Below are 12,395 nucleotides of genomic sequence, written 5' to 3'. Positions count from 1 at the left end.
ACCCATTTTACTAATGCAAATTCAACGTCATCTCCACTCGTCACTCGCTTTCCCTCCCACCACAGACCTGCCTTAGACCGACATAGAAGACCAACCGCCTCTTTACTTCGACCTATCCAACGTCGATCCTTTCGATTTTCTCAATTCCACTCGCATACAAGGGTCTTTGACCGACGAATAGCCAACCTTCACCCTCCTTCTCAACCCCATCCCCGGTTTTTTCTCCTCTAAGATCTCTTACACAGCGTCGAAAACACAGTTCCAACGGCCCTAGACTAACTCACCTTACTCACCCTCCTGGAGAAGAGGAAAATTCTCTCGACGCCCGAAATCGAATCCTCTTGCCTTAAGAAGACATGACGTCACCCAAGATCCTTCTTATGCAGCCCGACAGCTTGCGGAGAGCCTGATTGTCAATGGAGACCAGTTTTGTCGATTGTGTTTGGTCTCTTCATTCACATTTCCGGCGGATTCCATTGCGTCTCCGGGATCGACCATCCCCAAAGTCCCCATACCATCCACATGAACCACAATTTTAGCTTTGCAACGTTGTGGTGTCAAGCGTACTCAAGCGCAGACGGAGAAGTCTCTGTTTGAAGTCGCCAGCATGGCTGTCCTCGACAAACGCCCTTCTTGGCGGCTTGCAGAGTAGATAAGAGACCACACTGCCCCCCAAAACGAAAAGGCTCGTTTGGTTATCTTGGGAAACCCAATCTTTCCACCTGTCTCTCTTCCCCATTCTCAATTATTTCATTCTGCCCAATTTTGGCATCATCAATTTACCTGCTTGACACTTTGGTGGCTACATCTTGCTCCCCTTCTAGCGTTCCTGCACACATACATCACCCTGCGTTAGAGGCGGTCAACCTTTGTCGCTATCGCCGCCAATATGGCTTCGGAGTTGAAGCGAGAGAAGATAGGCGATCGCTTGCCTTCGGACCGGGCTGAGACTGAAATCGCTCACATGGACCACCCTGGCCGTGCCTCTGAAGCTACGGCAGTTGACCAGGACGAAAAAAGACGATTCGAGGCTTCTCACAAGTTGGAAAACCCCTTGTCTGGTTTCTCTGCTGAACAACTAGGTTGCATGGGAGAGGAATATTGCCAAAAACATGGCATCACCAACGAGGAAGACATTCGAGCTTTCCGTCTTGGTGCTATCATTGCTGGGAACATGAACAAGTATGACACGATGACAGAGTTGACTGCCCAAGAGCGGGCGATTCTCGATGGAGAGACTACGCATAAGTGGCGGAACCCAAAAATGCTCTACGCAGTTGTTGCGAGTGAGTGCCCTATTACATTTCCCACGTCTTCCATTATTTCTACTGTGCTGCCCCAGGACAGAGACACCTCTTCTATTCAAACATCGTTGCGCGGGCGTCTTATTAACCATGTTTAGTCTGTTCTTTCTGTGCTGTTGTGCAGGGAATGGACGAGACTGTTGTCAACGGCGCCCAGTCTTTCTACAAGAAGCAGTTCGGCATTGGTGGCGACACAGAACGCGATACCTGGCTGCTCGGCCTCACCAACAGTGCTCCGTATCTATGCTGTGCTGTTATCGGCTGCTGGTTAACAGAACCCATGAACAAAGTCTTCGGGCGTCGTGGCACTGTTTTTATCTCCTGTGCTATTTCGGCCTTGGCATGCTTTTGGCAGGCGTTCACCAATACATGGTGGCACATGTTCATCGCACGTTTTGCTCTTGGCTTCGGTATCGGACCCAAGTCAGCTACAACCCCCATCTTCGCCGCCGAATGCTCGCCACCTCGCCTTCGCGGGGCCCTCGTCATGCAATGGCAGATGTGGACAGCCTTCGGGATAGCCCTGGGCTATATTGCGGACTTGGCATTTTATTATGTTCCTGATCACGGGATTCCTGGCTTGAATTGGAGGCTAATGATGGGAAGCGCTATGCTCCCGGCGGTGTTTGTCTGCGCATGCTGCTATATGTGCCCCGAGTCCCCACGGTGGTATTTGACTAAGGGCCGCCATGCCAAGGCCTACGAATCGATGTGCCAGTTGCGCTTCGAAAAAATTCAAGCAGCTCGAGACCTCTTTTACGCCAATGCACTGCTTGAAGCTGAGCGACAGACCGCAGGCATCAGCAAGTCTAACCGCCTAAAGGAGCTTCTCACCATACGCCGCAATAGAAACGCCATGATAGCATCTCAAATCGTCATGTTTCTCCAACAATTCTGCGGCGTAAATATTATCGGTAAGTTGCTAATAATCACAGATTTAAGGCCCGTGGAAGCCTACAGAATCTTCACGATTGCCCAAATGTTCGTTTTACACAATATACTGACGTTCTCCAGCCTATTATAGTTCCGAGATTTTCCTATCTGCTAAATTCTCCGAAGTCAGCGCTCTTTCGGCATCCCTCGGGTTCGGTATCATCAACTTCCTCTTCGCTATCCCCGCATTCTATACAATCGACACCTTCGGCAGGCGGAACCTTCTACTGACGACCTTTCCTTTGATGTCCATCTTCCTCTTCTTCACCGGATTTTCCTTCTTCATCCCAACCAACCCGGCACGAGTAGCTTGCATCGCTACAGGAATCTACCTCTTCGGCATGGTCTACTCCCCAGGAGAGGGACCTGTGCCTTTCACGTATTCGGCTGAAGCGTACCCCTTGTACATCCGCCCCATTGGCATGTCCCTCGCAACAGCTACGACATGGTTTTTCAATTTTGTCTTGGCCGTTACATGGCCCTCGCTCCAACGTGCGTTCACACCTCAGGGCGCGTTCAGTTGGTATGCTGGTTGGAACATTGTCGGGTTCTTCCTAGTACTCTTTTTCCTCCCCGAAACCAAGGAAAAGACACTTGAGGAACTCGACGCCGTCTTCAGCGTTCCGCTACGGACATTTGCACGATATGGCCTTGCTCAGTTCTTCTACTTTTGGAAGCGCTATGTGTTCAGGCAGGACGTGGCGCCGCCTGTTGTGCCGCATGCTAACGGGGTTCAATATCATCAAAACCAGTTCTCTCAGGAGAAAGAACACAGCCCAACTTCTCGTGTTTAATGTGTGTATGGGATCTGGCGAATATTTAGTTCTCTGGGAGTCTCTTATAATGGACAGTTGAGGGATGTTTGGCGAACTACTATGTACTAATACAACGATACCACTGTCCTTTAGGTTTCGTAATTCCTGGAATTGGAGCTGCAACGAAAGCACTAAACAATAAAACTGAGTTGGAACTATTGAAGTTAGCGGAGCTTGACTGAGTCTATGTGTGGGTAGCAGCCATGTATGTAAGACGCCGCTGTTAGCAACAGTAAGATGCTGCAGTGGGCGAATCAAGAACTTAGCCTGAAAAGGAAAATACGTCTCAAAAAAGTGTAATCCAGCTTGGAAAGCTCAGCCGATTTGCTACTTTACTGGCAGCTCTAGTCCATTTGCCGTAGAATAGACATCAGATACAGCTCACTTTTGAATATAGTCAAGTTCACGAGCCTGGACAGATGCAGAGTGTACGTCAACAAGATCTCAATTATATATTGAAATCCAAAAGATATAACTAGCGCCCCATCTACGAAACTGATCTAAGCATTTTTCATTAGCTTTTGAACTGTATAGCTTCCAATTATGTCCCCTTCTTCTTCCGTCTGGGCATGTTCCATAGAAGTATGTTGGTTTCATGTAGAGGCCAACAAACATTATTGGCAAACTGTCATTGAATGGTTTGATGGAGCGACTTAGGTTTGTCGTGGTGGCAACTGTTACATTAAAGCTGAAGCTTACTTGAGTATGAGCTACATTCATAATTATCACAGCTGAGGAAACTTTGTGTGCTCCGTTTTCCCATTATTGTAACAACTTAGAATCAACTCCAGTAGTACTTTTAGCTTTTGTAAAGACTTGAACCTCTGACCCCAAGAGAGCCCAAAATGTCAGCCGACCAAGACAAATGGATTAATGCTGGTCTTCAACATCATGCTTCGTCATAAGCCTCACAGAGCTAGAACAAAAAATTCACTTTAAACAGCGCATATGACTTCCATCAACGGAACAACCGTTGTAGCCCAGCATCAGCCGAACCTCTCGTACCACTTTCAGTCCTACTATATACCTCCTCCCAAGTTGGGCCCCTGTCTCCCCCAAGGCATCGCCTCCCGAAACCAGGAGATCTAGGCGACTCATCTCTTGGCCTCCGCCCTCCAGCTTGTCTGGAATACATGCCATAGTTCCCTTCGTTCTCTCTGGTATTCGAAGAAAGTGCTGCAGAGTGCGCAGATGAGGTTGATGAGACAGCATGATGCGGGATCACGGGAAGCGAAGAACTATATCGATTCATGGGCGGAGGACTTCGTTGGCGCTGGGGAAGGGAGTATCGACCAATTGGCGGTGGCGGTAAGTCACGGTGCCTACTGCCTGAAGAACCTGCGTCCGAGTTTGAGCGGGGCAGACGTGCTGGAAGGGAATCGGTGCCAGCTGTTCTGCGGTCGTAGGTCCTAGAGGAGTAAGGGGGTGCCCTAGGACGTTTCCAGTCGTCTGTAGGCTGGCGAAGGTGGACACCAGTAAGGCTCTCTGAGCGTGGTCTGGTGGCGTGAGGGATGGACGGAAGAGGTGGAGTGGCATCCTCCAAGCAATCCCATATGGCTTCATCGAGGATTTTGCGGACCTTCTTGTCATGTTGTTCTGGGAAAAGGTGGCGGGATAGCTGCCTGGGTAATCTTTCTGTTTTGCTATCCTTACCATTTACAATAGGACTGTCTGCATTCAGGGGTAAAGAAGACGTTATGGCATGCAGGCGTCTAGACTCTGGATCGGGGTAGGCGAGTATGTTGCTGACCATCCACTTTGCGAAACCATCAGGCGTAAGGCTGGGAACATTAGGACGTAATCGGGGGTTACTTTGAGTGAGGTAATATTGGCAGTCCAGATCCTGATAAAGAAATTCGATTCTTTCGAGCGCGTCTGTTGAACACGACCGAAAGATGTCTACAAGGTGTTAGTGGGCAACCTAGATGATGGGAATATCCACACTGACCTTCATATTGAAATCGTTCGGGCTCAACCTTGTATTTTGTATAAAAAGCAAGCATCTTCTCCGGTGTAATGACCAAAGATTTCCCTGGCTCGAACTCTAAGATCTGGGCCAAGTCAGCCAGTGAGAATTTTAATCTGAAAGCGCGGTGCTATCATACCATGTATTTCGCCAACCCTCTGAGAACGGAACTAAGGCGTTGAGTAGGAAATCCATCAGAGTCAAATAAAACACCCCATGCCTTGTCCACACTGCTCAGCTCTACTTGGGGTGAAATAGCGGCAGTAGGAGAAACAGCCTCCGGCTCGACACGAGGCTGGCAGTGGATCACGGGGGGTCCTCTGTTCCTGAAGCGAACGGCTTTCTGTTGAGAGCTGATGGGTGCTGTATCCTGAGACTGAGATAAAGACGGCATGACCGACGCTTGGGGAGGTGCTAGGGGCGAAGTTTGTGCTACACTTGTGTGAGCGACTTCAGGACTCTGTTCGACGGGGGAAGAGGCTTTGGATTGGCTAAACGGCTCAACATCTGACTGAGGTGGGGTGGGGTATGAGGGAGTGAAGACTGAGTTTTGGCTGGAGCAGGGCGAGAAGCGAAATGTGTCAATAGGGGTGACAGCCTCGCTGTTCCGCAGCTGGGCAACTTGAGCAACTTCACATAGTTAGTAAGATGAATTTCTGCCAAACTGAAACAAACCGAGACTGACCTTCTTCCTTAATAATCTTTCTCAGCTCCTCCAACATGTCGGAAGACATACTTCCCATACTATCACGAGTCGGGGTGGCAAGGGGAGGAATGCTAATGTTGATAGAGGTCGATTGCTCATCTGTGATGTCCCAGAGTTTCTGGCTTTCCTTTTGTTCTTCCCAATTAGATTCTGCAGTGTCATGCTTGGGTGACCGCGGTGAAAACTCTTCAGACCCCGGACGCTCTGGGTTGTCCTGGGGGAAACCCCATTTAGTTATGTTTAATCGTGGCCGTGCGGCCTCATTAACAGAAGTGGTGGTCATGATCGACTTGCAGCAGCTAATACGTTGTATGCAGATGTATGCGAACTCCCGTAGGCCTCATTAGATCATTGTGCAAGACAAACAAGAAAGCGATGGTTGGTTTGCTGCAACTGCACATAAACAATGTATTCCATCAAGATAGACATAAACGAAAAGACAACAGGAAAATGATTGGGAAGTCGCGATGGGCTGTTGTCATAGACCCATGTTCCTCCCTCGGTCAAGAATGCAGCACCGAAGGCGACTTCCTAAAACAGTGATTGCACTTATCCCCGCGTGTCAGGTGGGTTGACAAAGATGCACGATATGTCCATAAGTAGGCTATGGTCACGCTTGGAACACACGACGAGATTGAAATGGTGCTGCGGAAAACTGCATTTTCAATACATGTGGGAGTACGTGTGGAGTTCACCCCTCACAGATATCGGCATCCAAGAAGCAGTTTGCATCTTGGAAGTCTTGTGGTTCGTCTAGATAAGTCGGGCGAAAGTGGTGTAGACGCCACACTGGCTGCCTTTTTCATGTTGTAGTACTTCGCCGACAAAGCCGATCCCTGTCTGATTGGCCCGCAAAGTACACCTTCCAAGCCGTTTACGCGGCATACCAGGTATTTTGACGCGCCATCCAGGCCGCGGTGAATGCAGAATTACTTGGCTCAACTTCCGGGAACATATCTCTCCCGACAACAGAGCGACATCGGGATGGCGGCTTCGATTTTGAGGCCAGAGATGCGGGGCATAAGTGGCTGGGCGATTCCATCTGAAGAGAAGGGTTTTGCCTTCCTGCCGCTCCCGACCATATCAGCCAAGAACGCCTTGAGTTGCGTCGGACACTAAAGTCAGGAGATATGTGTGTTTGCTAGTCGGTAGTGTTGGCCGGCAGTCGGGGCGCAAAATGTTTGACGGTGTTGAAGCTGGTGAAGTGCCACCGTGACAGTTAGCCCGCCTTAGGCTGGAAATGCAGCTTGAGAGAACCTTTTCAGCTCAAGCGATACGATGCAATGTGCAGTGGGACAAAGATGATATCATGTACAGTTTCCGGGATTGGACCGTGGTTTCCGGGTGTTCCGGGAACTGTCCGCGGTAAGGCGTCTACCGAAATGGTTCGCGCATCCGCGTGGCAGTCCGCAACCTTCCTCGCCACCGGCTCCCGAGCTCGCTGATCGGATCGCTGGGCTTGCGATGCTAATTACGTTTATCCGAAGCGCCATCGGAGCGGCTCCTTTGACACATCCCAACTGTCCGCTTGTCATATATCGGCTTGAGTAGTACACTGGGAGTCGTTCGTGATCATTCCGGACATGTCTTGGGCGGGTGGGTTCCTTCTGCGCTGGTCAAGCTCCAAATACGCAGAAGAGACACCTAGACTAGTCCATATCAATTCGTTAAGTTCCTTTCGGGTCAGACTTGCAAATTGACTGTATGACATTGGTGAAACTAGTATGATGCTGACAGAATATGTTACACCCGTGTTACTGGAGCTTAAATTCCAGATCGAGATCAACGCTCGCAATGTATGCACTTACAACAACCCTCACCTTGCGTCCCTTATGCTTTGTACAACAAATCCAAAAAGCCGTTGGCTAAGTCAACAACCACACTTTTGTTTGGCAGGGATCCAGCAACTCCGTAGAGAGCAGCCGAGTCACCCATGGCCTTGCCCTTTGGACCCTTGCCTTCAACCGCACGTACTCTTTCCTTCTCCTTCTCTGCTTCGACAACAGCCTCCAGATCTGTAAGAAGTTTCTCATAAACCTTGGTAATGGGCAAGGTGACGGCAACGTGAATGGCGGGAGGGTTTTGCAGAGCATTCAGATGCCAGCCCTTCTCAGACATGCCATCGGCAATGTCATAGACATTGAGGTTCTTGGCGGTAAAAGCGACGACAGAAACAAGGGGCTTGCCGAGAATTTCGAGTTCGTTGTCGAGAGCTGGTGTCTCACGAATCTTCTCCGCGATCTTCTTAGCCGTACCGACAATCTTGACACATGCTTCGACGTATCCTGCCTCACCAACTTTCATCAAGCTAGCCCAGCACCCGGCAATCAAAGCACCCGGGCGGGAGCCGGCGATACCAGGAGAACCATAAACACCGCCGGACCAGTCCGGCGAAACGTAGTACTGGTACTTGCGGAGTTCGGCTGACCTGTAAAGCACAGTAGAGTTACCCTTGGGAGCGAAACCATACTTGTGAGTGTCACAGCTGATGCTGGTAACGCCCTTCAAGCGGAAATCGAACAATTCCGTCTCGAAACCGGCCTTGTCTAGAAAGGGTACCATAAAAGAGCCGAGGCAGCAGTCAACATGAAGGCACAGTTTCTTCTTGAATGCCAGCTTCGAAAGGGCACTAATATCATCGATGATGCCGTGGGGGAAGTTCGGTGCGGAGCCAACCAGCAGGACCGTATTGCTGTTAATCAGACGGGAGACGGCGCGGACATCAACCTGGTAGTTAGGCGCAGGGCATGCGACGTAGTGAATCTTGATCTTGAAGTAATCGCCAGCCTTTCTGAAAGCAGTGTGGGCGGTTTCGGGCAGAATCCTAACGCAGGTCAGTGGGAAGCCCACAGGGTGACCATCAGACACGGACTTACATCTCAGGCTCGGTGATACCCTTCTCGAAGTATCCTCTCTGGCGTGCACCTAAGCAGGCGGACAGAATGCTATCAGTGCCGCCGCTAGTAGTGGCACCGGCAGCACCGGGAGGAGCGTTGAACATGGCGAGAACCATGGCCACAATCTCGGCCTCCATCTTTCTCACGCCAGGGAAGACATCGGGGTGAATGGGATTGGCGACAGTAAACTTGCCAAAGGCTTCGGTCTGCAGCTTCAGCAACTCGTCCTCGCCATGGTAGACAGCACCAGACACATATCCGTCCTCCCATCTTGTGTGGTCCAGGTTTGCCAATGCCTCCAGCTCCTTCTTGACGTCTTCCTCTGACATGCCTTCCTTCGGGAGTGTAAGGTATCGAGTGAGATCTTTGGGGATCATCTTAGTCTGCAGCTTCGCCATAGTCTCGTTGACCTGTTTCTGGACCTGGCCACGCACGCCCGGGGCGCGCAGGAAGTAGCCATAGAGGACACGACGAATGTCAATATACAATTCGACAATGCTGCCGATCAAGCCGCGGCCCTTCAGCTTTAGGAATGTCTTGCGTGTCCATCGCCAGACGAAGAGGAAGAAGATGATGTTGCGAAGCCTGCATAGAGAGGAAAGCGGGAGATCCGTAATTAGCCTCGGCTCGCATGACATGCTGGTACTATGAGCAAACAGCCGGGAGAGATGAATCAGCTTACAAGTCGAGGTTCAGAACAAGCAGCGGATTGGCCTGCCTAGTGCGCTTGACGTGCTGCAAGCTTTCGCGCAAGCTGGCGGGAATACGGGAGCTGCCTGGCATCTTGTACACCTACTGCTTGAAGCTCGGCACAGTGGGGTAGATTTGGTGTTTGCGACAACAACAGAAGGAGAGCGGAAGTCCCGAGGCCTGTTGAGGGTGGATGCGAACGCTCAATATATAAAAAAATGGGGATAGCAAGAAAAGACGAATTGGGGAAGGGCGTGGAAAAAAGAATTGGAGACGTGACTAGTTGGAATTGGGAGGTCCGATGTTTAAGCAACAACACAGTAGAGGAGCATCACTGCGCTCCTTGCGCCTAAAACTAGAGATAGACGACCTAGAACACACAGAAGAACCAACGTTAGAACACCGAATACCGTGAATCCCAGACGGACAAAAATCGTGGGGCATGGCGTCTTCTTGATTATTTCTTAGCGCGGTTTACCCCTGTCGCTGCAGCTACTACGTAAGGCACTTTCTGGGCCTCCCCTTCTTCTGGGGGGCCACTGCCGCCTTCCGGTCAATCACATGCACCGCTATAGGCCAGAGGGGCCCTGCTTCCCCGGCGTCCGCGTCCGCTGGCCGCAGAAGTCACCCTCCACGCCAGTGATTACAGGGGGGGTACCGATACTGATGAAGGACTTGGAGATAGTAAGAATAGTGTCTCTTGGTGGAAGGCAAAGTGACCTAACGCACCGCACCGTTCTGAGCCAAAGTTTTCCCTGCCGTAACGTGAGGTGTCAATGACAAAGTGGAGCAACCAGCGATGAAGACTACTTTTTTCCCAAAGGGGATATTCATCACCGCGCCGACCTGTCTCCCATCTCATCAGATGCGTCACCATTCCCAATAGGAACCGAGAGTTGCGAAACTCGGCCGATTGGACAGTCGAGCCGATGCGCGCATGACTTTTCGTCGAGATCACCAGCTGCTCTACCCCTCATCCCCCTTGGTACCATGAACCCATTTTTTCCTCAACTGGTTGAGCCTGTTTTTGGAATGTGATACAACCATCACTGTTATCCATTTAGAAACGACACGAAGCCCCGCGGGCCGGCCGGAGACCCGTCAAAGCGGGGCGTCGGGCCCGCGGGCTACCGCAAATCGATTTCGTTCTCCCGAGTCCACTTGACGGTCAGCGATGGTTACATCTTAAGTAACGTCTTACGGCTTGTTATGCAGAGCGCGTGATGGCTGGTTGCCATGCAAAGATGGCAGCCGCGGAAGCTTGGTTTGATGATCATGACTAGAACGATCAAAGTAGTAAGTTGTGGACACACTGACTCAAATTTGAAGTTTGCCATGACCACGTCACATCGCTGTCTACGTTTGAGAGATCCAAGCGGATCCCAGGCACTGTTCGGGACCTCGACCTTAGCGTAGTCTGACCTTGCAGTCGGATCATGCTTGGCACCAACATACCTCAGCCCGCTCAAGATACTTTTTGGTCGGTCGCAACTAGCATTCCCAGCTCTCAGCGTCACATCAAGACAGGCCACTATGACAAAGATGCTGAAGCGTCTGTGGGGAAACTGTCAACTGCAGATCTGGGATCCAGATAGATCACCGCACTACAAGGATGGATCAAACGTGGAGACACAGTCTGTATTAGCACCCGTACCCTGACAGGCCTGTCCGACATCTATCAATGTGATATACAAACACAGGAAGGTTTAATTTGGGCCTTCCATCATCAGCGCGTCGTCATCTTGAACACAGAAACCAAGAAATAACATAAATATCCCAACATGAACTGGCTCATGCAACCGGGCGAGCCTCCAAAGCCGGCAAGCCTCTCAGTATAACCCCGAATAAAAATGTCTCGTGAATGTTCTCCGTAGCAGCCACAATAAACGCCCTCTTCCAGCTCTTATACACTTCAAAATATGCCGAGTTCATGCTTCCTGGGAAATAAAACGCCTGGAGATCTTCCGTGTCTGGACCCTATTCGGAGGGTCGGCCTTTGCTTGCTCGTCTTCCTCTCTCTTGGTTTATGTCTTGAAAATTGCATGCCACTTCGTGTTGTAGCTTTCCAGCTCCTGTTCACAGGACCGCTCTCCGGATGCAGTGCAGCCAGCAGCTCGGACAACAAGATCACCGTCCTGGAACATTTCGCCCTTGTCGTATCTATTGTAGGAGTTGAAAGCCTTCTGCGGCACGATAGCGAGTCTCGAAAGGATGGTAGGGTGCCATTGCACAATGTGCTCCTGCCCAGATGGTCAGCGCTGTGCACCACTAAATGCAGAGGAATAAGAAACTTACCAAGGCATGTCCCTCAGCCTTCTGGAAGTTGTAACTGCGGTACAGCGGATCGAACCACGTGTCAATAAAGAATTTTGCCCACTCTCCATTACGGATGAAGAAGCTTCCTGCAGACAGGCCCTCTCGGTCTTGAGTAAGAACAAAGTCAATGTCCTGACCTTTCAAGTGGGGGAAAGTCTTGATGATGCTGTCTGGTGGCACAACCGGATGATCCTTCAACATTAGGCTCTCGATCTTCTCCGCGTTCAATAGCAAGCTTTCCAACGGCTGGGTATCCATGATGTAGGAATCCTGATCCAAATACCAGAACCAGCTTGCGTCTGGGTACTTGGTAATCGCGTGCCTCAGTGATACCACTTTATTCCATGACGCCGGTGAGCCGTTAAGATCGTAGTCGCCCGCATTTGTAAACATCACCTCGTATCCTAAGCAATAATAATAAGCAGCTTGAATATCAAGAGAATTGATCTACCCTTACCATGGAGCTGTGCATATCGATTTCTATTGTCGCGAACACTCGCCAGGTAGTTTTTGCCGTAGGCAGTTTCGTCTAGCGCTGTCACTATCACAACAGGGGGATTGCCCGACGGCATCCGAGGGCCACTGCTTGGTTTGAAGGCCCCAGACAACAGGTAAATGAAGCCAAAAAATGCGAGAGCACCAGCGGCAATGAGTTTTATCCTGCTTCGTCGAAGGAATGGCGGTATCCTTGAGGACCTGGCCCTGAAGGGGGGCGGGTTGGAGCTCTTCCGTGGGGGGTATGCGAAGTGCATTGTGCCGGATCGATTG

General features: G+C 50.6%; 4 protein-coding genes across 4 annotated transcripts; 1 reads left to right on the top strand and 3 right to left on the bottom strand.

Annotated features, from left to right (window-relative positions):
- Positions 1–1,431: 1,431 nt before the first annotated feature.
- On the top strand, positions 1,432–3,031 carry CTRU02_203696 (uncharacterized protein; the record flags this gene model as incomplete). Its single annotated transcript, XM_036722271.1, has 2 exons — positions 1,432–2,218; positions 2,319–3,031. The coding sequence occupies 2 exons, from the start codon at positions 1,432–1,434 to the stop codon at positions 3,029–3,031; spliced, it is 1,500 nt and encodes a 499-aa protein (XP_036585877.1).
- A 979-nt stretch (positions 3,032–4,010) lies between these two features.
- Positions 4,011–6,007, bottom strand: CTRU02_203695 (uncharacterized protein; the record flags this gene model as incomplete). Its single annotated transcript, XM_036722270.1, has 4 exons — positions 4,011–4,951; positions 5,001–5,103; positions 5,158–5,657; positions 5,704–6,007. 4 exons carry the CDS (start codon positions 6,005–6,007, stop codon positions 4,011–4,013), a joined length of 1,848 nt encoding a protein of 615 aa, XP_036585876.1.
- A 1,547-nt stretch (positions 6,008–7,554) lies between these two features.
- CTRU02_203694 (sphingosine-1-phosphate lyase) lies at positions 7,555–9,404 on the bottom strand (the record flags this gene model as incomplete). The annotated part of the gene is made up of 3 exons (XM_036722269.1): positions 7,555–8,548; positions 8,601–9,206; positions 9,304–9,404. The coding sequence occupies 3 exons, from the start codon at positions 9,402–9,404 to the stop codon at positions 7,555–7,557; spliced, it is 1,701 nt and encodes a 566-aa protein (XP_036585875.1).
- Positions 9,405–11,335: 1,931 nt separating this feature from the next.
- On the bottom strand, positions 11,336–12,379 carry CTRU02_203693 (alpha-mannosyltransferase; the record flags this gene model as incomplete). The annotated part of the gene is made up of 3 exons (XM_036722268.1): positions 11,336–11,551; positions 11,607–12,031; positions 12,085–12,379. The coding sequence occupies 3 exons, from the start codon at positions 12,377–12,379 to the stop codon at positions 11,336–11,338; spliced, it is 936 nt and encodes a 311-aa protein (XP_036585874.1).
- Between the last annotated feature and the right edge of the window lie 16 nt (positions 12,380–12,395).

This window comes from Colletotrichum truncatum, assembly GCF_014235925.2.
Source record: "Colletotrichum truncatum strain CMES1059 chromosome Unknown Contig_0002, whole genome shotgun sequence".
Classification (NCBI taxonomy): Eukaryota; Fungi; Ascomycota; class Sordariomycetes; order Glomerellales; family Glomerellaceae; genus Colletotrichum; species Colletotrichum truncatum.
The sequence above is the reverse complement of the archived record's forward strand: the minus strand, read 5'-3'. Positions and strand labels throughout refer to the sequence as shown.